This window comes from Anthonomus grandis, chromosome 3 (genome assembly GCF_022605725.1).
Source record: "Anthonomus grandis grandis chromosome 3, icAntGran1.3, whole genome shotgun sequence".
NCBI classification, from domain to species: Eukaryota; Metazoa; Arthropoda; class Insecta; order Coleoptera; family Curculionidae; genus Anthonomus; species Anthonomus grandis.
In genome coordinates, this window is record NC_065548.1 from 8,610,969 (window position 1) to 8,635,931 (window position 24,963).

The window sequence follows — 24,963 nt, forward strand, 5'->3', positions numbered from 1 at the left end:
TGGCTGACGAAAATTGCACAGTAGGCCACGTGAATCATACTTGATTCAAAACAAAACTAGCCTATTCTTGTTGTTTATCGTCATTTATGTGTGATCAGTCAAACAGTAAAGAACTAAAAACTTGTGTTTTGAAAAGGTGTGTATTTTGATATTTGTTTATTAGCGATCTTTATTATTGACTCAGGTAAGATTTTATCGCAAATCTTGTTTCCCAAGCTAATTTTAGATTTTTTTTTGAAAAGATGGATAGTTATATTAAAGAACAGCAGCGTCTTCAAAAGCTGATGAACGAGATATTTTCTGATGAAGAGCCCGATCCTTTCGGAGAATCCTCAGATGAATATGAACCTGATAGTTTGCCTTCATCATCTTCATGTAGTTCGGAAAATAGCAACGAGCCATTAGTAAAAAAGAAGAAAACAATAAACATGCGCAGTTCATTAGGATTTCCAGATGTTGGTAGAGAAGGTTCCAGTACGCAACTTCTTAACAGAGCTGATGATCCACCATTTTTCCAAAACGTAAATAAAAATGACGCAATTTCGGAGACCATAGAGGCACTTATTCAGCAGTTTCAGTTAGATAGTTGAGATGATGAGGAACTTGTTCCAAGATTAATGTGGTAAGAAGTGACTGGACAATACCTAAAGAACTTTCCAGTTGATATTCCTGAAAGTGGTATTGTAAATCACTTATTTCAATACATTGATAAGCCTCCTGTTTTTTTTTTCAAGCTGATGGTGGACGACAATGTTGTAAGTAACATTATGACGGAAACTAATCGTTTCGCTGCGCAGAAAAAAGAATCAACACTTTTAAAATTGTCCCGTATAAATAAATGGAAAGATACTAATCCTGAGGAGATTATAACTTTTATCGGTCTTCAAATTTGGATGGGCTTATTTCGTGCACCTAAATTGGCAGACTATTGGTCCAAAAAGAAAATGTATGTAAACCAAATTTCAAATGTGATGTCACGCAATAGGTTTGAGTTGTTGTTGGCAAATTGGCATTTTCAAGATAATGAAAATGCTGATAGTTCTAATAGATTATACAAACTTATACACCCTTTTGGACCAGCTGAAAGGGAATTTTCAAAAGTTCTATATTCCCAAAGAGCAAATATGCGTTGACGAAACGCTTGTCCCTTTTCGTGGAAGGCTGGCTTTCATGCAGTACATCAAGAATAAACGGCATAGGTTCGGCGTGAAGTTATACAAATTATGTCTTGAAGGAGGATATACTTATGATCTGAAAACTACTACACAAGTATGGAGCTGGCTCACAAGTTACTAGAAAGAAAAACTCATTTAGTAGGTAAGCTTAGAAAAAATCGTAAAAATATTCCAAAAGATCTAATAAAAAAAAAGCTAAAGAAAGGCGAAGCATATAGTCAAGAGAGTAATACAGGACTTGTAATTACAAAATGGCAAGACAAACGGGTTGTCCTTACTTTATCTACCAAGCATACTGGTCAAATCATCAAAGTACCAACACGGGGTAATGCGGATATAGAGAAGCCAGATGTCGTTGCTGACTATAATACATGTAAAGCTTTTATCGATTTATCGGACCAAATCAAAGCATTTTCCTTAGCTTTTAGAAAGGGAATTAAATGGTACCGAAAAATTGCAGTGGAATTGCTTTTGGGAGCGGCTATGGTAAATGCCTACATATTGTTTAGGGTAGTAGCTGGACAAAAAATGACAATAACAGCATTTAAAGAAGAAGTTGCTACATCCCTTTTACATCTTTCCCAAGAAAACCAAAATGAGCGACTCACTCACTTTCATAAACGCAAATCGAGTGAAACATATTTTGGAAGATGTCGGTACCGCTAACCGGCGAAGATGCTGCTTTTGTTATTCGAAAATATCCCAAGAAAAGGGCAGGTCTGTGGCAGCTAAAAATTCTGCACAAACTAGATGGAAGTTCATTCAGTGAGATAAGTGCTACTGCGTGACTTGTTTCACCGAGTGTCATGTCTGTTTAAAAGAGTAATTATTTTTATGCTTTTAAAAACTGTGTACCTTGTATACCTAATCTGTACTTTGAGCTTCTAAAATGTCTTTAATTTTTCCTAATAAAAATATCTTCAAATATAAATTTTGTTTTTGTTTGACAAAAATTAAAATACCTTGCATTTAACGCCATTTATACAAAAATTTCGTGTGCTAATCATTACATTTTATACGCCAGGCCAAGCTTTTTAAATTACCATTGATTTATATGGCTACTGAGAATCACCGGCAAGCTACAGGCATAATTACAATAGTTTTCCTGTGAATCACGGCTGATTCACGTGGCATAAACTAATATGCTACCTGTGAGACACACTTGATTCACGTGGCAGCTAACGTGTTAATTTTCCCTTTGATGTTCCTATCCACGTATGGATAGCATACTTTCTGGCACATAACATAAAGCACATAAGTAAAAAATAAACAAATAAATTCTTATGTGTTATGTGCTTTCTGGGTCTTACATTCCTGAAATCGACATATCGGGGATTCCCATACCGTTATAGGTCAAAAAGATGCTATGGCCAAACTAACGATGCGACACTTAGGAAGGAAAGCTCTCTTTCCTTGTCTGAGATACACACAATTACGCAACACCGCGCGCCATCTTACGTGACTTAGGTCATTAATTTCCTAACCTAAAAAAATTCTTATTTATTTTTTTTCTTGTTTAAAAATTCATAATAAAATATTACCGAGAAAAATTAGTAAAAACCTCTCTCGCTGTGCCCTTGCTCCAACCAAAAATCACTTAAAATGTCCAAATTGGCCACCTTAAGGGGCATAATACAAGAACTGCGTTATGCCCTTCCTGCAACGAATTTAAGGGAGAATTTGGGGTACCAGTACATTATAAGTCAGTATAGGAAGTATAACACTACAGATGAACAGCTATGCAAAGCCCGGTAAGTATATTATAGGACTATTCATCGATATGAAACTAGTGTCTCTAGTTTGGCCATGAATTTTGAAGAATAATTTACTAAAAGTGTACTGTTAGCGGAAAAGAGGAGTGTTAAAATAGAAAACCCAATGAATCTGTTTGAACCTTATGAAATGGACTAGAAGTTATGTAATATAAGCTGAGTGAGGATATTTCAAAGAATAAGATCCAATAAGGACAACTTTTCTTGTATATTGGAACATTGTTATTAGTAGCTGCTCGTTAGCATCAGTTGTCCGAACAGGTTTAACATAAAATCAAATCAAATATTTATTAATAAAGTCAAAGCCAATATAAATTAATATAGGTCAAAAGCTGTGAAAGTAGACTTAACATACATACATACATCAGATATAAAATAACTATACAAAAAACAAAACATTAAATTAAAATATAATGAGGTACCTAAACTGTGGATATAATATATTATCAGACAATGGCAAATAGAACTTATCAAATTGTTTAAAAACTAAAAATAAGAGCATTAAAAACTATCACAATAAAATTCACTTAAACTATAATAGAATCTACCAGTTAGCAACATCCTAACTTTACTTCTAAACATTTTGAGGGAAGGAATGACAGACAAATCATTTGGTAGATTATTGTAGATCTTAATGCTCTCATAAACGATTGAGGACGAGGTATGTGTAATTATAATTTTGAGGCATTTCGGGTCATATGAGTGACATTGTTAGGCTGCAACTTGTGTCAATATTTATGGATAATTGTAATGGTTTCAAGAACAATTAATTCATATAGAGTTAAAATCCTTTGGTTTTTAAACATGGGCTTACAGTGTTGGCTTTACCCTATTGGCTGTTCCATAAATATACTAATATAGCTCTCTTCTGCAATACCAAAAAGTGACTACAAGAGGCCAAATAAATACATTAGGTGTATTTATTTCTTACAAGTCAAAATGTAAATCTAATGGCTAGAAATATATATATTTGGATATAGTTATTACATAAAAAAAGTAATTCGACACAAAATCATAATCACTCAAAGAAAATTAAAATTTCTTTGCAGGTATTTGTCAAAAGAATAAAAAGCACCATTCACAAACTATAATTTAATTTTCTTAAAAAATACCTTGGCTTCAATATTTCTTATATGGAGTGGAATACCATTAAAGAACTGAATACATTAGAAGTCAGATTGTCTAGTTCTAGAAAGCCTGCGAAAGTCAGTGATAATGTTTCTACTATGCCTGGTGTTGTATATATCTGTTTTAAACTGGGAGATTTTATTAAAAATGTGAATTAAACATTGATAGATGTAGGAGCAAGGAAATGTAAGTACATGAAGGTCTCTGAAGTGCTGCCTACAACAATCTCTGTCGAAACTTAAAGATTTCCTGTGCATTGCTAGAATGGCCCCAGTTCAGAAAAAAGTGGACAATGATTTACTAGCCCTTAAGGATGTTATCATTTTATATATATATATATATTTTTTTTTTTTACTTCTTTATTTGGAAAAACATTGGAATAGAAGAGAAGCAAGAACTGTGTAACAGCATGATTTATGTTTCTGTCAGTCAATACACTGTTCATAAAACCAACTTATTGACTGCTAGCCTGAAGATTAGTCTCACACCATTAACATCCAAATGGTATATAATTTCAATTTCTGGATAATTCTGCAGGAGAAGTACAATGAAATGCTTTCACAAGGTCATAAAACTTACCAAATGAATCTATACCTATTTCTCATCCTTCTGTATAATCTTTTGTGTGAGTCTATCTATTGCCGATGTTGTAGATGGTTTATCCTGAGATTTCTTATCCTTAAATTCAGGATCCACTTTCGCTCTTGTAAGTATATGGGCATGTAATCAAGAAATAAAGGACATTCTGCTTAGATAATGTTATCTGAAAGAATTAAAAGATTCTGCATTTATTATTACTTAAAACTTGTCTATTTAAGTTTGGTTTTATTTTCCACATTAAGACTTGTTTGTTATTTAGTTGCCTAAAAGCCATAGGAATTTTTATTCCCTTGACAAATAGCTTGTCTGTTAAGGTTTTTATAATTGTTTAACTGTTTCTTGGTGACTAAAATAGGATTACATTTATAGATATCAAACAGGGTGTGTAACCTTTCAGGCATACCTACTAGCTCATCATTAAACCTTTCAAAGTTTATGTTACATTTGCCTGCACCCATACACAAGCCATACACGTTTTAAGAGGAAAACATTCTTCAGCATAATTAGTTAAAGCTTTCCTTACCACTTACAATTAATAGTGTTTGTAAAATTAAAGGGAATTCTTTTATGCCCTAGGGAAGAAATGGACTTTCTAGCCAAAACATACCTTTGCTACCTAAAGAGCTCGCGCCTTTCTGGAGAAATACATGATGAGTTCCATGGCAAGGGTGAGAGAACTGTACAGGAAACTGCTAGAATGGTCGGATTCAAATTACCTCATGATCCTAAGTAGATTTTTTTTCCGTGAAAATTGTAGTAAATGTAAGTAAGACTGCGCTTTAGGTCTAATGTATTAAGATTTATTGTAATAATCTTGTGATAAAGTGACAATTAAAATTAACCTTATAGACACAAATAGTCACTTCTAAGCAATATCCCTGTATTTACAGCAGTTAACAGAAGTTCTAGATGCAAGGAAAATAATAAAACAAGGAAATTTCTTTGTCTGATGTGTTTTTTTTTTCAAAATCAAATCAAATAAAGGGTAACTAAAAGTATTTCGGTCATCCTCCACTAAATTTATTTAAAAACTATTAATCCAACATGTTTTGGACCTATAACATGTCCATCATCAGGGATAACAAATTAAGGGGTTGGATTGGGTTGGGTTGGTCAATACATCTTATAGTTCCAGTGCCTCCAACAAGGTTAAAACAAATAAAAATACATGAGAGTGGGACAAAACTTGTTAAATAAATTTAGTGGGAGAAGATGGTCGAACTACTTTTAGTTACCTATGGATCTATTAACTCCACTGCAAGAACGGACTACTTCTTCAAAGTTTTATTTGTTTAAAATATCAAGGTGTTTAAAAGCAACAAATACACTAAAACCATCATTACTCTAAAAAACAAATTGAAACCTGAGATATGACCATTATTATTTATTAAACTTAAACAGTACTTATGTAGTATTTGTATATTCAATATTTAAAATACACAAAAACTCCAATATAAACGATATGAAGCAGAATTTTTTTTTATGACTGAGAGAGATGATTAAATCTTGTTTTACCCCTATAAAAATTTAACTTTGTGTTACACTAGAAGTAGATAGTGGTATAATGATGTTGAAAGATGCATAAGAATTGAAGGGCGAATCAATATCTTTTTCTTTATAAAATAAGATTTAAAGTAAACATTTTTAGCAATACTCTTGTTTAGCTCGCACTTAATTGTTCTATTCGCAAAACAGCCAGAAGCCAATTTAATGAAATAAATTGTTAAATGTGTTTATCAAACTTAGGTAAATCATACATCAATAAACAATCTTAACAACTTATTACAGTTTGTGACATTAACATGCCATGGACCTCAACGTGCATCATTTAAACTACACTTGAAATTTAAGATATTTTACATCAAAATTTCATGTGTGAGACGCAGTCAATGGCATCGTTTGTGTTTTTGCCAAACTGAGATTCATTTAAACCCTTTTCGCCTAGGAATTTAACAATTTCATTATATTGGCCTGTAATTGGCCGCAATTCATCCTGCTTAAAAATGTAAAAAACTATATACATCCTTCTTTAGTACATCAGGAAAATCACCAAGCAAAATAAAGCCAGTAGGTACACAATTAGGTAAATTCATAAAAACCTAAATAGAAAGGTTATCCCACCCTGAAGGATTTTCTGAAAGGATGTTAGAGATATCATCAACTGTTACAGGACTAAAATAAAAACATTGTCCAGACACACCCTGAAAAAGAGACAATGAGTTTATAGTGGTTATTTTAGACAATTTGTACTGAAACAAAGCAGCACTAGGAATTGAGTTTGGTGGCATGTATTGTTGGGATATATTTGGCCTTTGTAAACCACATACAGAATTTAGAATCCACCATGTTTTCTTTTACTTCTTAATGACTGTAAAATATTATTGAAATAATTATTCTAATTTTAAGATCTTACGTTTTATCTCTGTATAATTCGTAAACAAATTTTTACGTTATAAAATATGCAGCGTACCCCTAGTGATCCAGTATTTTCTACGTTTTGACTTTACATGTCGTCGACCCAATGCCATAACCATGAATGTGAAAAATCGTGATTTGGAGATATTTGGGTTTGAAGGTTTTGATACACTGTGAAAATTCAGATTTTTGTCGGAATAATTTCATTTCTTGGGAGACATAGGATCTACTTTGACAGTATATGACTTGCTTATTATTTTTTCTGTTTATTAGCCCCCACCTTCCAAAACGTCACATTCGTGGATTTGGCATTGCAAAATTTGCTTTCAAATCACTTACAGTACAATAAGAAAACCTAAAGACAATGATTTTCAATATTTTTGTTGATTTGAAATATCAATAAACATGTGTATTTTTATTGGGAAACTAGGATAAACTCGGGATCTATAAATCTAAGAAAACAAAACTACTTAAACTTCTAAATCATTGGCAAAATAAACTATAAAAACGAAAAAGATTTTCTCAAAAAATACTGAAAATACAAAAGGAACTAAATTTATATGCTTAAATGAGCTTGAGTAAAAAGTGAAATGGTTTAATTTTCATCTGAGTTAGTATTTTTACTGTCATCTGGTTCTGGTAATCTATCCCTAATATTATTATTAATTTTTAGCGACTTGTAAAAACTGTGATAAACTTTTGGGATTTGTTAAATAAGAACACATTTTTTGTAAATCCTGATATTTTGGCTTCGCAATGGGTAACTCACATTCATATGATTTTTTAAACGCCGCTGTTTTTGGTCGACATCGAAATTTTTTCATGCAGTTTATGTCATGAAATTCTTGTTCAAAATCCATTTTGTAAAACACCTTCGTCATGTCCGATTCCAGAACGAATCCAGCAAACCTTACGCCATGGTATTTTGTTCATCTCAAATTTTTGCGCTGCAAATTCTTTAAAATCATAAACATTATCAAAGCTTCTGCTCCTCACTTCAAATGGGCGTGGTTTCATACGAGTATCTCGTATTACTTGCGCCCAACCTTCAGGAATGTATACAGGAACATGCTTAGCTTTCTGCTCAATTTTGATTGAAATATGATTTTCAAGCTAGGATGACCAAAAATGAGCTGCATATACATAGCAGCAAAATTTGAATTCTTTTGCTGGCCACCACAGCCATCTGACATCATTCTAACTTATGTTACTTCTGGATTAGATAATACGTATTCATAGATATAAAAAGCGATTTCATTTGAACCCCTTTTACCCTGGGTTTCATCCCATAGATAGGAAATGCCATCTTGATTTCCAATATTATAAACTGCCAAGTTATAAACAGCTAACTTGCGCAAGTAAAATATCTGTCCTGCAGATCCTTTTGGAGTTGTGAGTACAGCTTCAAGGTCAAAATTGAATGCTAATATAGTAGAATTGTTTATTGCTTCCAGTTTAACAGCACTGCGAGCCTTGCGTGCCAATTCCTTTCTTCTCAAGTGTTGCTGGAACGTTTGTTCTTGCGCTTCTTTTTCTTCTCCAGTCATATTTTTCTGTGCCAAACATATCTTGCACTGGTCCTTCTTTGGCTTGAAAAAACCCACGTTATACCTTAGTTCCATTTTGGTCCATACATTGCTTATCTCTTTCATGTTTAGACCTAACGCTATCCATTATTTTTTGTGTTCTAGATGTCACGTTTATCATTTTATAATTGATTTTTTACTACTCAAAATCTATACACGAATGTTACAAAGTATACCATACACTTACAATGTCAAAACAACGAATGTATAGTTCAGTTCAGAGATCTATTAGAATCTTTGATGTGCCGCGAATAGTCCGTGTGCCGGTGTTGCTTATATTGTCACATGACATGCATGTTTAAATCGCAAAATGTTATGTGGAAAGAGTCATAAAGTAATATTCTAAGCGATATTTAATCATTTTATTAAATAAATAAATGTTTTAAGCATTTTTTAAGAATTTATACATTTGTTTCGTAAAATTTGACTACATGCGCCCACGTACTATTTTGTTAGAAGTCTGACCTGAGTCACAGGCACTCAAGCGGGAAAAGTTGCACAGGTCCGGTCTTAAAATTTATTATTCGAGATTCTTGGGATTAGTTTTATTAAGTTAGAAATTCAGGATAGTTGATAATATTTAATTTAAATATAAGTAAGATTTAAGTACGTAAAATGAATTTTACCAAATAAAAATCATCTAGCTGTCTATATCTTATGCGTTTAAAAGACACAAGTTTTACTTGTAAAAAACACACTTTACATCCTGAATGTAATATTTATTAATTTGTTTGCCTCATATTTAGTTATTGTGCATAATAGGAGAGATTAGATGAAAATTAACAAAGATAAATGCTTATACTAAAAACTAAAAATCTTATACAAGACACTACATTTTAAGTATACTGAATCCTAAAACTACAGTGAGGATACTAAATACTTTTATAAATTTAACCAGTCTTTTGAATCTGGCCCAAAGAGTTAATACAAATTTCTAAATTCTGTTTTTTTGCCTTTGTTCTTTAGCAGTTTCTTCCATTAAGGAAGGAAACAGTTTCTCTGTTGCTGCTATGGATTTCAACTTCATTTCGCACATCAGCATATGGATACAAAAGCATTACATTATAATTATATTCTTTATTGTGTCGCTTAAGGACAAACAGGGGCAGTAAGCTGAAAAAAACAAAACTTTAAACTTGTTTAATTAATAAAAATAGGGGTTTCTTACTATGGCAAAAAAGGGACTTTTTTCCAGAGAATGAAGGAAGAAGCAGTCTTTATTGTGTCGCTGAAGGGCATATATTGCTGCATGTTGTCAATGAGCCAAAAGATGAGATTGGAACAAAATTCGTGATAGGGTCTTACTAATTTTTGATCAGTTGACTGTCGTTTTCTATAAACCCATTCAATTTTTTTACCTATAAACACTCTATTATTTAAATGTTATTTATGAAAAAACGTTTGAATATTAAAATGTATCAATATCTTTTTGACACATAAGTTTAGCTCTATCTAGGTCATAAAGGAATGAGATAAGTATACTTTTATTTCATATAAATGTTGACAAATTATTATGTTTTTACAGGCACTCCTGAAATAAAAGTTCCAATTACTTGACTTTTATAAAATGGATTTTAGTAAGTTCTTTAACAAAAACTAAAAAAGCCTTCAGAGTAGTCCATAACTCATTCATTTCAAAATTAAATCAATAGAACCCTAAGATATTAGGGTACTAACCAGAAACAAATTAATTTGTCTTTTACAGCCACCCCTGGAATAAAAATGCAATTTTCTTGGCTCTTAATAAATTGATTCTAGTCATTTCTTTAAAAAAGAATAAAAAAACCTTTAAAGTAGTTCATAAATCAATAACGGGAAAATTTTGACTGTTAGAACTCAAGGTATAAGTAAGATGCCAATAAGAGACAAATTTTTTCCTTCTGGAATAAAATGTCCATTTTCTTCCTACTTTTAGTTATTAAATTTCAGTTATTTTTATAGAAAAGACTAGGAAAGTCTTCAAAGTAGTCAATAAATCAATAATAACGAAATTTTTACTACTAGAATTCAAGATATTGGCGGGCCAATAAGAGACAAATTATTTTTTTTCTTACAGGCACTCCTGGAACAAAAAATCCAATTTTTTAACTTTTAGTAAATGAATTTCAAGCGTTTCTTCAGAAAAGACTAAAAAAGCCTTCAGAGTAGTCCATAAATCAATAATTTCAAAATCTTGACTACTAGAACTCAAGATATTATTGTGTCAATAAGGGACAAATTATTTTATTTTTTACAGGCACTCGTGGAATGAAAATTCAATTGTCTTGACATTTAATGAATAAATTCCAATCATTTCTTCAGAAAAGAGATGGCCATAAATCAATAATTGAAAAAATATTGTTTTTAAAATATTGGGGTGCCAATAAGGGACAAGTGTTTTTTTTCGCACGGGCACTCCTGGGATGTAATTTCAATGTTCTGGGCTTTTAGCAAGCGGATTTTAGTCATTTCTTTAAAAAACACTAAAAAAATCTTCAGAGTAATCCATAAATCAATAATTGCAAAATTTTCCTTCTTGAAAAAATTACTGTGGTTATTATTAAGTAAGAAAAAAATGTAACTTTTGTTGTAAATTTCTTCGTCAAAAAAAATTCCTAGACAAACACGAAATTTGATCCTCAACTGCGACAACAGAAGGAAGTACGCTGTAAAAAACAAAATTTTAGACTTATTTTCTTAATAGAAACAGTGTTTTTCTTACTATAGCAAAAAAGGGTTTTTCCCAGAGAATGGTGGAAGAAGTTATAATACTAAAACAAATCCACAAACACAAATAAAAAAACACACTTCCTCACAGTAAAAACTGCAAAAAATTTAGACGAATACAGGCCAAATTCGAAATACACCACTTTTATAAAAGGGGAAAAAGGAAAACCAGCAAAATCCATCAAATAATAATGACCTCACCTGACCTCCCTCCCAACTATTAAATGTGATAGACCCATCCTTAAAGATTTTTTTTTTTTAAACACGTCAAAAGTAATACAAAAACAGCCCATAAATTTATCTGGGTACGGCCCCGTAATTCTCAAAACCAGTGGGATAGAGAGAGATACACAATTACTTGCACAGCCTAAAGTAGGAATCGCCAGAACGCAGATGTTTTATCTTTGTTTAATAGACTGGCTAAAAAGAGGTGACAAGGCTGTGAGTGCTGGGAGTGTTTAAAATATTTTGTAAGATGCTTGGATTTTAGTCCGCGGTCAATTTTTTGATATTATTTTCTTGTGATATTATTTTCTTTCTAAAAATGGACATTTTCGAAAGAAAAATAAAAAATAGTATAAAACATGCGGTTTTCCGTATATTTAAAATGATTTCATAGATAAACTATATAAAATCTTACCATTTAAACATGTATATCATGCGACAATAAATACGACATAGGCGCACGGACTAGTTAGTGCGGCATCTGCGACACATCAAAGATTCTAATAGATCTCTGAATTGGACTTTACCACATTCACTGACTTGAAACTTTTAATGCAAGGCCAAAACCACGAAAGTGTCACATTCACGATACGCGCGTTGCGACAGTCGAATACAAACTAAGATACGTCAAAGGCAGTACAGCTACCCCCAGCAAAACCATGATGCTTGCAGATTCGTTGGTTTGGCATTGTCAAGAACTGGTTTAGAGGTGCTTGAAAATGTAGATAGGTAAAAATTGCCAATTTTGCACATTCATGGTTTTGCCTTGGGACCGACGATGTGTAATGGGGAATTTACTATTGAGTATTTGAATTAATTTGTTGTAGAAAGGCAATAGAGGATTATTAGAGATGCATTACGTTTTTCCCAATTGACCTGCAAGCAAGCCTGTTTAAATGCCCCAAAGTTTTTCTTTTAAAAAATTTTCTTAAGTTTACTTAAGTGATTACTATGTAGATACACTAATGTTTTAAAGATTAGGAACTGCTGGAAATTATAATATCCATAAGAAGAGGTTTAATATTTTTTAGTAATTAATTCAGGTTGCCTTAGATCAGGGATACTTAGAACAGGAATTCTTGAAAAATTAAACAATTTACGATAGTAAAAAGTTCTTTATTAATTAAAGGCACGTTTTGAATATACAACCTGCCTAACTTGACAAACAAAAACGATAAAAATAGAAAACTATTACACTTCTGACATTCGGATTAGAATTCCTTACTATTAACAGATCAACGCGGTTGCCCAACATAGTTAATGACAATCATATTGTCAAATCGAGTTTAAAGTTCACATAACTAAGATTAGATATCCTAAAACAACAACAATCTTTATTTCTTAATTTTTTTTTGATCGAATAAAAAACATACACAAAAAGATAATATATCTCAAACAGTATAAATCACAATATCACTTATTGACTAAACTGCTTATAAATAGCTTTGGCGATTGTCGTGAGCTGAATGTTGCTAGTACCTTCGTAAATACTGCCTATCTTACAATCCCTGAAAAGAAACAAGATTATTAATTTCGTTATTCAATGGTGATATGAAGTGCTGACCTGTAAAACTTCTCTTGTGGGAAATCTTTGGTAAATCCAACACCGCCCATCCAGTCGATACATTTGATGGTGGCCTGTTGGGCTACTTCTGAAGCGTAATATTTGGCCATCGAAGCCTCCTTAATGTATGGCACCCCTTGTTCCAGTAATCTGGCCGCGTTGTATGTGAGCAAACGAGCGCATTCGATTTGGGTCGCTATATGGGCTATTTGATGTTGCATACCCTGGAAAAGTAGGGAGTATTTTAGCTCTAAGTTGGGGCTTTTGATTATTTTATTTCGTCAGTTTTCTGAGAAGTGTGTGAATGTTTCTTTGGGTATGGATATATCAGTTTTCTGAATATATTTAATCCAAGGATAGGGCATTTCCTACACAATAATTTCATATCAAAACGTTTTTTGTATCTCAAAAAGTTTTTGAGTTAGAGGCAATTTTGTCAACCAAGGTCTAAGGGGCAGCAAATAGACATATTGCAATATCACGATTTTTAATTATTAACACGCATTTTTTAGCACAACTTATGTATGTACAACTTGGAATATGTTCATATTTTTTTTAACTTATTATAGAATAACCAGATGAAATTATTCTTCTGAGGATGAATTTAAGGGTAAAAACCTGATTCTGAGCTAAGGATTTGGATACGTTTGAGGGTGATTGACGAGATTTGAAGCAGTTTTGTGTGCGGTGATTTTTTGCAAATTGTCACTATTCTTGAGAATATTTTAATAACATAATCAAAATAGTCCTAAAAGACTTATTGTGAAAGAAGCAGCATTTCTTGCCCAATAATTTCATATCAAAATGTTATTTGTACCGCAAAAACTTTTTTAGTTAGAGGCAATTTTGTTGACCAAGGTCCAAGGGCCACCAGATATGAAGTTGAATAACATATATTGCAACATCAAGTTATTGACAGACTTTTTTGGATATAACTTGGAAGCCACTGGGAATATGTTCATCATTTTTTCACCTTATTATAAGGGATTTCCCGATTTGACTGTAAAAACGTGATTCTGTGCGAAAGATTTAGGTAGTTAGGACAGTTTTTTTTGCTAATTTTATTGACAATTACTTGAAATAATTAGAATATTCTTAAAAGAACCTTCATAGAAAATTGTACCTCTAACTAAGTTCTAATAGCAACGAAACATCTTATCATTTTGACCTTCATTCTAACAAACGTAAATTAAACGTGAGACAAATATGTTTTGACACATTTGTTTCTATTCTTATTGATATTATTAATTGCTTTACGTTATTTGCACAAGCAGATAATAATTTTGAATAAAAAATTGAATCAAGCTTATGATGGTAATTATACTTGGGTTTACTATGTGCAATACAATAAATACGATAAGAACGTTCTTTAATTAGTGCGATAGGATTTAAGATAATGTGGTAATTACAACTATAAGGTTAATTTTGGACTAATGTGATTAGTATCTTTAGGGTGTTACACACGATTTTTAGTACTAAAATAATAATGTTTCCTCTTACCTGGAAATTAAATATAGACTGTCCAAACTGCTTCCTTTCTAACGTATATGGGATGGTAACGTCAAAACATCCCTGGGCCAAACCCAACATCTGCGACGCGATTCCTATTCTACCCTCATTTAACACTTCTATCGCTATTTTATACCTACAATCAATATTAAATAAGACCCTTAATATATCTCATGTTTATAAAATTAATTTACCCTTGTCCCACCTCCCCAAGGACATTCGTTTCCGGGATCTTTACATCTTCCAGTGTTAACATGCATGTACCGGAAGCGACAATACCCAGTTTATCTTCCGGTTTGTTTATGGTGAATCCGGGAGTGTCTCGATCCACTATGAAACACGTAATTCCTTTGTAGCCCTAAAGTACATTTAATATTTAATAATTGTCAATTTAAAGGAGGCCATTTTGTTTTTCAAGATTGCGCGTGCAGTCAGTCAAATGTCAAAAAGTTATCCTCACATACTGCATATAATATAGATGATTATTATAGCGTTGATAAATGAACGCATTTCCATGAAATAAACCTTGATTAATCGGAAATTGATATTTTAATTTGTGATACAGTTATTAAAGTATATCTGCGCTCTCCCGCAATAAATTTATTTCGGCAATTTGATAAGAAATTTTCAAGGTTGACATTTTCATGCCGTTATTGTTTTTAGATTGTGATATATATTACGGTAAATGCTTGTGGTTTACACAGTGCGTGTATAAATGTGTATTTATGCTCTTCTTTGTCTTACAGATTGTAGTTGCCATATAACTACATATGTCTTTCTTTTACACATTAAACTCAATCAAAATGGTGGACAGACTCCATTTTGAAACAAAAAAAAAATGAAACTTGAATTTATAAATTCAAAATGGCCGATAGATGGGGTTTTTTTGCATGTTGGAAAATTCGGAAAATATATAAAAGGAAAAACCCAAAATTGATACTTTGCCCTTTTTCCCTCTAATTTTATATGAAAAATGTTCACGTTCATGATTTTCGGATATGGATTTCTTTGTCTTACACATCATTGTTGCTGAATAAGTTTGTCTTTGTCTAACATATTTTGCCACCATTTTGAATTTTGCTAAATTACCCTGGCAACCATGAAATGTTGCATAAAATTTGTTTTTTTTTTTTAAATATTTGACGCTTTTACCTCATGTCCTTCATGTCTTGGATTTTTTTGAAAAGAAAAGGTATATATCCTTCACTGTATCTTACACATTCTTATTGACATAAGTCTGTCTTTTTCTAAAACAACATCCTATGAAAACTGTAAAAATTGCAGATGGACGCCATCTTGGAACAAAAAAATTGGAACTTTAATTCAAAATGGCGGTTAGAAGGTGTCCTTTTATATTTTGAAAAATTTAGAAAATATCCGAAATTGATACTTTGCCTCTTTCCCCCCAAAGTTTCTCTCAATTTTTTTATTTTCAGATATGCATGTCCTTGTCTTTCACATAGTTTTTGCCATAAGCCTAAAACTGTTAATTTTGTTTAATTTGGGCGTGGCTTATAGGTACACGTTTAACATAAAAATGACAGTACCTAAATTCAAAATGGCGGATAGGCAAAAATTATTTTAAAATTGACATTTTATCATTAGCACTCTTTTTCTTCTTACATTTCTCAGCAAAAAAATGCATAGATGCCTCTTTGTCTTACACATTGTTAATGACATAAACCTGTCTTTCTCTAACACATAAACTGTTAATTTTGTTTAATTTGGGAGTTGCTTTTAGGTAAATGTTTGACGTAAAAATGCCAGTTGCTAAATTCAAAATGGCGGATAAGCAAAAATTATTTTAGTCAAGCCTATCTTTCTCTAACTAAGACATAAAACTATTAATTTTATTTAATTTGGGTGTGGTTTATATGTAAACGTTTGACATAAAAATGACAGTACCTAAATTCAAAATGGCGAATAGGCAAACATTATTTTACAATTGACATTTTATCATTAGCATTCTTTCTTACATTTCTCAGCAAAAAATGCCTATATCCTTCTTTGTCTTACACGTTGTTATTGAAATAAGCCTGTCTTTATCTAACACATAAAATTAATAATTGGGGCGTGGCTTATATAGGTACTGTTTGACGTAAAAATCATAGTGCCTAAATTCAAAATGGCGGATGAGTAAAAATTATTTTAAAATCGACATTTTATCATTGCCACTTTTTCTCTTAAACTTCCCCAAAAAATATTGGATATATCCCTCCGTGTCTTACACATCGTTAATGCCATTAGTCTATCTTTCTCTAACACGTTATTCTGTAGCTTTTCATTCTTCCACTTTGAAGTAAAAATGGCAGTTCCTGAATTCAAGATGGCGTACTAGCGCGCCATCTTGAAAAAGCTTCTCCCGGTCGTTTTGATTAATTTATAAAAAAAAAAGTTACCTTAGAAGTATCAGCGTTAGCCATAATTAAAAACACCCCGGAAAAGTCCGAATTGGAAATCCACATTTTCGATCCGTTCAGCACGTATTCGTTCCCGACCTTTTTCGCGGTCGTTTTAAGGGCAAAAGCGTCCGTGCCTGATGATGGTTCGGTTAAAGCGAAACTACCCACCTACAATTTTTTCTCGTTTAATTTAATTTTTCGTATGGAAAATCCAGTTTTCTTACCATATCTGTGCACAATCGTGGCAAATACTTCTCCTTTTGCTCCTTATTGGCGTATTTAATAAAAACCGAGTTTACCAAGGTGTTGTGAATGTCCACTAGCGCCGCCACTGAAGGATCGACTTTTGACAGCTCTTCTACTATTAGCATTGCTGTCAAAAAGTTACAATCTGATCCGTTGTACTCTGCAGGTGTATGAATACCCATAAGCTAAATTTAAAATTTTATTTCACTACAAATTGTAAATTAAATAATTATACTGGGTGTCATTTAAAAATCTGGAAATGGAGACAACTAGCTTTATTGAGATTTCACCCACTAATTCAAGTCAACATTTAAAAATCTCTTAATTCGATTGGGTCCAAAGTCCCATATGGTACTTACGCCATTTTCAAACAGCAACTTAAGCACCGAATCCTTAATTTTCTTGTCGTTTTCCATGTCTTTCACGTGTGGCAAAATTTGTTCTTTTGACAAGCGAGCCACTATACAAAAACACCGTTTAATCTCTACCCACGCCCCCCCTTTAACTTGTACATCCTTACCTGTTTCTTGCATGGCCTTCTCGTCCTCAGACAAGAACGTCAGGGGCAATTGTGTGCTGGCTTCATGGAAACTCTTAGCAGAAACAAATATATTCCTCGAGCCAACACGTTTGGCATTTTTTATTATCTAAATAAACATTTTAAATTATATTGTTATTAATTGAAAATTCAAGGTAACAAATAATAATAATAATAAAAATTTACATATTGGTACCTGTCTCGCTAAAGTGGCCATGGTCACCGCACGATACTGTGTCTATCACAAAAATGAGACAGAAATGTTATATCTTATCTCACACACAAGCCTCCCAATACGTCAATGAGAGAGAGAGTTACTGATGTTAATCCTTTTTATGGTTTATTGTGGGTCATATACTAACGGATTTTTTTATTAGCACTTTTTTATGTCCCCTTAAAGGCATTTAATCAATACAGATTCACTGTATATTTTATTTTAATATATATGTATGATTTCCTGTCTGAATTTTTACAAGATTTACTTCTAGGCTATCAGGATTACTTACACAGTCATATCGGTTAGGTGTAGGACATCCTTGCAGACCAGTATCTTCTATTAAATTACGAAACACGTTATACTTGTTTGTTATTAATTATTAATCTTTTTTGCCTTTAGAACACTTAAATTGAGAGGCACAGGGTGATAGAAAGAAATAGAAAATGACTTTTATACCTGCGTCTTGACCAGATTAAGCAAGGAGTGTTCACTCACTTCAAGATTTTTAAAAATTATGGGAATATTCTCACAAAGTAAAAAAGCATAAAATTAAGAAGAATATTCTCTAGAAATTTGGTTAAGGGTTCAAATGATGCAAGTAGTGGTTTCTGAAATATCCGGCATTTTAGACAGTCATGTCGAAAAACAACGTTCAAGGTGACTACTATAAACTACAGAATCTCAATAACTAATTCTCATGGAATAAAAAGCATAATATTCAGAAGAATATCTTAAAGAAATTTATTTGGGGTTCAACTTAACCGATTACTACTTGCAGAAATATCCTGCTGTTTAGGCAGTCTTGCCGAACAAAGTTTGATCTTTTATCTCAATAAATTACTCTGGACTATTTTTCCTGAAATAAAAAGCATAGTAAATGATTGGTCCAAAAAGAATAATCGTTGGCTTACTACAGGCCTAAAGATATCAGCAAGTAACCTTCGTTCTGTTAAATTCAAATTGAAAATAAGCTTTATGATCGAAAGTTAATTACCAATTGTGGACAAAGCATATTAATAATTACAAACTTATAGAGTCATAAAGTTTCAATATTACACACATCAAAATGGTCTAGGGAACACATACATTAACATATTGTTAATATTTTTGAGAAGATTGGAAAAAAGTAAATATTTGCAATTTTTTTACATTATTCGAATAAAATAACAATATAATTATTAACTTTTTTTTGTAGATTATAATTTACTCATAATTTAGGGCCCAAATAAAAATAAAGAATAAAATCCCGTTTATTAAAAAAAATTATAAAAATAAAAATTTACCAACTACAACTTAAACTAGTAGCCAGATGGTCCACCTCTATTATTAATAACACTTTGGCATCGCCTAGGCATACTTAAAATTAAATTATTAATTAATTCTTGAAGCAACTCCTCCCAAACATGTGTCACAGCAAGACGAAGCTCCAGAGCGCTTTGAAAAAAGTCAAATCGTTGAAGAAATTGCCTTTTTAACCAATCCCAAACATGCTCAATTGGATCAAGGTCCGGTGAGGTAGAGGGCCAGGGTAGAAAAGAAGATTGATTTGATTTTCCTCAATAGCGATTCGCACAAGCCGTGCTCGATGTGGTGGGGCATTATCTTGTTGCAACAACGAATTTGTGCCCATTTCGCGTAAATATGGAACAATTACAGGCAGTAGTATATTATCCCTATAACTTATTCCAGTCATTGTATTTTCCGCAAAAATGAGGTTCGTTTTTCCGTCAAGTCTAATGCCACCCCAAAACATTAGTGATCCACCACGTTGCCTTACTACTTACTACCCGGGCATGACGCAAACGACTTTCATTTCCTTCCTCTCTCCAGACGCGAATTCTACCAGAATCAGGATAAAATGAAAATCGAGACTCATCCGTAAAAAGAACTGTGGCCCATCTTTCTTGATTCCAATTAACATGTTCTTGGCACCACGTTAATCTTGCACCTCGATTTCCTAAAGTTAACCGAGGAACCCTTAGGGGTCTTCTGGCATGAAGTCCTCTCTCATACAAACGGTTTCTAATAGTTTGACCTGAAACCTCGACGTTATGCACTCGTAAGAGCTGCTGAACCAAAACAGAGGCTGTTACCGTCGGATTTCTTTGAGCTTGCAAAGTTATAAAACGGTCTTGGGCAGGTGTGGTAACTCGCGACGGGCCTTGATGCCGTTCTCTAACATCATTTGTCTCTCTATATCTTGTCCACAAACGGTTAATTACACTGGGAGATGTATCCAAAGCTCTTGCAACGTCTCTTTGACTTGTTCCTGTCTCAAGCATTCCGACTGCTCTTAGCATTTCCTCTCGAGTTAAATGTCGTCTTTCCATTTTTATTGAATAAAAACTAAATCACAATCGTTCGGTTGGAACTATTTTGTTTTGTTCGTGTTTTCAGCAACTTTTTATTTTTCCCGCCGCTTGGCGGTAAAGATCAAAGGGTTGATGTTTTGTCGGCGTTTCTGGCAACTCAGTTGGTCTAGTGTGTACGCGCTACCCGCTCGACAAAAAGAAAACAGAAATAAATTCGTGGTTTTAGTTTGTCTCGTGCTGTGTACAAAATGACTACGCCGGAAAAAACAATGAAATGGAGTGTTCAAAATACGTGTAAATTAATTGAAATGTAAAGAGAATCTAGATTGTTATGGGACGCCCGACACCCAGACTATAAAAATCGATATAAAAAGGCAGACGCCTTAAAGGAAATCGGAATTTTGTGCGATGCTTCTTCAGAGGAAGTAGACAGAAAGATAAAAAATATCTTATAAGTACATACATAGTGATCCATATATTTATATATATATATCATTCTCAAAAGACTATGAACAAAATTTTAACTGCCATGGAACTTGACCTTGCTCAGACACAAAATATTCAGCAAATTCTTTTCTTATTTCCATAGCTTCTACAGATGATTTTCGTGCAGTCTGTTGTAGATTAAAAAACGACTGTAAAGTTTGTTGATCTTTTCTCCAGGCGCCATCTTCTAGTATAGCACTATCTATATGTTCTATATCAAAGCTCCCTGCTGGGTTATATTTATTTTTCGACAAGACACATCTTAGATAGTTATGCAAACAAATGCATGCCAAAGTCACTTTTTCTACCTTTTCTGGTTGTAGCAACATTGGTTTCCGAAAAACTCGAAACACAGACGCTAAAATGCCAAATACATTTTCTACTATTCTCCGAGCACGTGAAATTCGGTAATTGAACACACGTTCTATAGATCCCTTATCTTGATGGCCACTGTATGGTTTCATAATGCATGTTTTAGGGGGGAACGCATCATCTGCCACTAAAACATATGGACTTTCTTTTTCCCTTACAAGAAGAACACGTTTGTTTGGCAAATTTAGTTTTCCTTCAACTAATAGTTTATAAAATGGCGTAGATTTAAAAATACCTTCGTCAGAAATTCGTCCTTGACAACCAACATTTGCATAGAGAAAATTATAATTTGCGTCAACAACCGCAAAAAGAACTACACTAAAAGTCCCTTTATAGTTAAAAAATTCACTACCACTGAATGTAGGTGCCTCGATGACAATGTGATTTCCGTCCATGGCGCCTATGCAATGTGGAAAATGCCAAATCTTATTGAAATCTTCGCTAACTTTGTTCCATTCTTCTTCACTTTGAGGAGTCTGAAATAAAGTACGATTTAAATTCAATTGGAAGTTGAAGCTTTTATTTATATTTTTTTAATATAGGTACATATATTAAAAAAATATTATAGATACTTATTTCTGGCATGATTTTTTGTACCCAAATATTTATTTTACTTCGTTGGTATCTTAATATTAAAGGTAGTATCTATTCCGTATGAAAATATAAATATATACAAATTAGAGATTATAGCTTGATTCCTTGTAATAAATACCGTAGTATTTACAGAAAACTTATTAAGAAGGCTAAAAATATGTACTATAAACTTATATAACGGTAGACTCTCTAAAGCTAAAAAGAAAGTTGGGCAATTATTAACGATTTTCGCAATAAGTCAACTCCTGCTAATTTTGTCGCTAAATAATTTTTATCATAACATAGCAAATAATTTAACCAAAACTTTAACTTATAATTCTGACCCATTATCTTACCAAAAAAACTAATTCTGTTTTTTAAAACAACAAGGTACGAGCTTAAAGAGGTTATTTCGAAAATAAAAAATCAAGTGGCAACGATGAAATCTTAGCGCAGTTACTAAGGATTGGAAGCGCTATCAGTGGGTATTAATGAATCCTGGCTACAGGGAATTTTCCTTTTTGCCTAAGTCTGCAACAGTGATCTCTATATATAAGGGTGCTAATTCGTCCGATCTCTTTACTACTTACATTATCCAAAGTCATCAAAAAGTTGATTAAAAGACGGATGTTCAATTCTCTTCAATCATTTAATTTAATAGCTTTTAAACACGTTGGTTTTCAGAAGACCAGAAGTGCTCATGATGCTGTCTAAAGTTTTCTTGAAAATGTCAATTTCTAGGATTGAATCACGGCAGCGGTGTTCTGTGATCTATCCAAGGCTGTCGATTGTGTGGATGACCGAATGCTGCTATTAAAGCTCAAGACGGTGCATGGCTCTTTCTTGTCTTCGATCTTATCTTGATTGTCGTTATCAACATGTTGCGTGCTCAGGAGCAAAGTCCTTAACATTGGAAGTTAGCTGTGGTGTCCCACAGGTCTCTGTTTTGAGTCTCTTTTAAATATGTTCCTTCACTTTTTAAAAGTGGACAGTTAGATTTATTGTAAAAGTCCCTCAAAGTACTGCAGAACGCGCTTTGTGGAACAGAAAATACATTGACGCTGACTTCTCTTTTCATTTTTGGAAACATCTACCCTTATTTTAAAAATCAGGCTGTAAGGCCCAACACCATTGCATATGTCACTTATCAAATCAAATTAAAATATGCTTTATTGTCATAAGAGATAATCTTGTCGACAAAGCTGTATGGGAAGAATGGCATTACCATACATAGGTATAAACAAAAAGAAACAATTCACAAATCATACATAAGTATAAAATAGCAACTAAAATAATGCTCAAAAAAGAAAATCTCTTACAGCAAAACTTAAGTACTACATACACATTTCTGACAGGGCACAGACAAATATTCGTCAGAAAATATAAAATATATAATGTCATATGTTAAAATCTATCTAAAAAGAAGACATTTACTTCATAGTAGCCTCTTGCAACCAACAATTTTTTAACCCGTTTCCTAAAGACTCAATTACTTTGCACTTCCTTAATATCCGCTGGAAGATGATTAAACATTTTTTTACCATCAAATGTAAATAACATTTTTATTAATGAGTTTGAGGGTACAGGCAAAATCATATCATTAGCCCTTCTGCTGCTATAATGAGTATAATGGTGCCTATCTCCAACATTGAGATTTTAGTACTTTTTGTGAATTAAGCACACCGTTTTCAGTATAAATAAAGAAGGCAACGTAAGGATTTTGTGAGTAATAAAAAGTTCTCTACATGAATCTCTTATACCTACTTTGCAAATAAATCTGGTAGCCCTCTTCTGCAAGATAACAACACTCATAAATAATTGATTGGTACACGCACCCCAACTGAAACTTAATTTACCCTCACCGATTCCTAGGAGTACCACTTTGGTGAAAAGTTCATTGTTATATATAAGGGTCAAAAAGTCACTTTTAAGCAGACCTTATTATAACCTGGAAGAGTTCTAATTAGATCTTTATTAAAGTATAAGTGCATACATGCTTTGTATATTTTTTTAAACAATAAAGTACTTTTTGACTTGATTAGTTTTCGAAAAAATATCAAATAATTATGGGGACATTTATGGTACACCCAATGTCATTGTTAATTACATAAAAGTGTTAGCCAGCACCCAATGCGAATCAGGATCAATATGTCCGTAAAGTTTCTCCATCGATATAGTTTTCTGGTTAATTGTCCGATGATCAAAATCATTTCGTAGATTTACATGCTTTTTTCAAGGAACTACGGTTTTATAGTTAGATCGAAGTCTGATCGTTACAAGATAATGAAAATACCAACTTGATCTAGAAATTGAACCATCATTTTCTCACTGAAAATTTCTCTAGTAAGGTGTACCATAGTGTAAATGCCTAGTAATATTCACTGAAAATATATGCAAGGATCGAATATACTTGGACCATTATTACTATTGTTTAACAACCTTAGAGTACAATTCAGAATATAATGTTTTTTTGGCCACATTCAGTGGGATAACGAAGCTAGGAATAACAAAAGAAAGCACCCATAAGAATGTGCGTAATAAAAGACTAAGTTTCTTATTCAATTTCTGAAAATATTTAAATTCTTCTCATGTATAATGAACCAGTATGAAAATATTATAAATATTTCAGGTACCTTCCGCAAAAACATCTGGAACTACCCAGAACTGTGCCTAATAGTTGTACATTACTTTGCTCATGTAAATAGTTATTCTAGTTAAAATAAAATTCTCTACAGGCATTAAATATTCAGTTTTTTCTTTAGTCCTAACTGGTGTAAAAATTACGCCCAAAAAACCTTTAATAAAATCATTAGGCAAGTGCTAAGAATTTTTTTTTTTATTTGAATGACCGTAAGCCGCCGGAAAATGGATCCAAACTGTTTTCATTAAAGAAACGCAAGGTCCTAGTCAGTGGAGAAAAAAACCCATAGTTGGCCGAATGAAAGGGTAAACGAAACATAGAGGAGTTGATCCTTCCTTGACAGGTGTTAAAAGGAATTGCTTCCAAGATGGTAGGACAATGATATAAACCATTTAAGATCTTATAAAACGTTAAAGCATCAGAATAATGCCGCCTGACTTCAAGATTAGGGATATTAAATTGGACACTGATAGCATTATAGTCGATGTAATAATTA

General features: G+C 32.7%; 2 protein-coding genes across 3 annotated transcripts; one reads left to right on the forward strand and one right to left on the reverse strand.

The window, feature by feature from the left end:
- Nucleotides 1-2,636: 2,636 nt before the first annotated feature.
- Nucleotides 2,637-24,569, forward strand: LOC126734029 (protein FMC1 homolog). 2 transcript variants are annotated; one of them, XM_050437541.1, is made up of 3 exons: nt 2,637-2,926; nt 5,252-5,437; nt 5,499-5,622. In XM_050437541.1, the coding sequence occupies exons 1-2, from the start codon at nt 2,778-2,780 to the stop codon at nt 5,406-5,408; spliced, it is 306 nt and encodes a 101-aa protein (XP_050293498.1). In that variant the 5' UTR covers nt 2,637-2,777; the 3' UTR covers nt 5,409-5,437; nt 5,499-5,622. The 2 variants fall into 2 exon arrangements, with proteins under 2 accessions (XP_050293498.1, XP_050293497.1); XM_050437540.1 differs by lacking the exon at nt 5,499-5,622 and adding an exon at nt 24,456-24,569 and having other exon boundaries at nt 2,638-2,926.
- On the reverse strand, nt 12,709-18,214 carry LOC126734028 (short/branched chain specific acyl-CoA dehydrogenase, mitochondrial). The gene is made up of 9 exons (XM_050437538.1): nt 18,063-18,214; nt 17,849-17,975; nt 17,688-17,788; nt 17,307-17,513; nt 17,080-17,250; nt 14,875-15,038; nt 14,672-14,816; nt 13,172-13,395; nt 12,709-13,115 (listed from the first exon to the last, which is right to left on the reverse strand). Exons 1-9 carry the CDS (start codon nt 18,081-18,083, stop codon nt 13,025-13,027), a joined length of 1,251 nt encoding a protein of 416 aa, XP_050293495.1. The 5' UTR covers nt 18,084-18,214; the 3' UTR covers nt 12,709-13,024.
- Nucleotides 24,570-24,963: the final 394 nt, after the last annotated feature.

Bases quoted from the DNA above. Each gene is read 5' to 3' on its own strand.
- LOC126734028 (XM_050437538.1), bottom strand. From the start codon at position 18,083: ATGGCCACTTTAGCGAGACAG. The intron at 17,251-17,306 runs GTAAGAAAACTG...AAAAAATTGTAG, and splicing joins CACGATTGTGCACAGATATG to GTGGGTAGTTTCGCTTTAAC. The intron at 15,039-17,079 runs GTAACTTTTTTT...AATGTACTTTAG, and splicing joins CTAACGCTGATACTTCTAAG to GGCTACAAAGGAATTACGTG.
- LOC126734029 (XM_050437541.1), top strand. From the start codon at position 2,778: ATGTCCAAATTGGCCACCTTAAGGGGCATAATACAAGAACTGCGTTAT. The intron at 2,927-5,251 runs GTAAGTATATTA...TTTATGCCCTAG, and splicing joins GAACAGCTATGCAAAGCCCG to GGAAGAAATGGACTTTCTAG.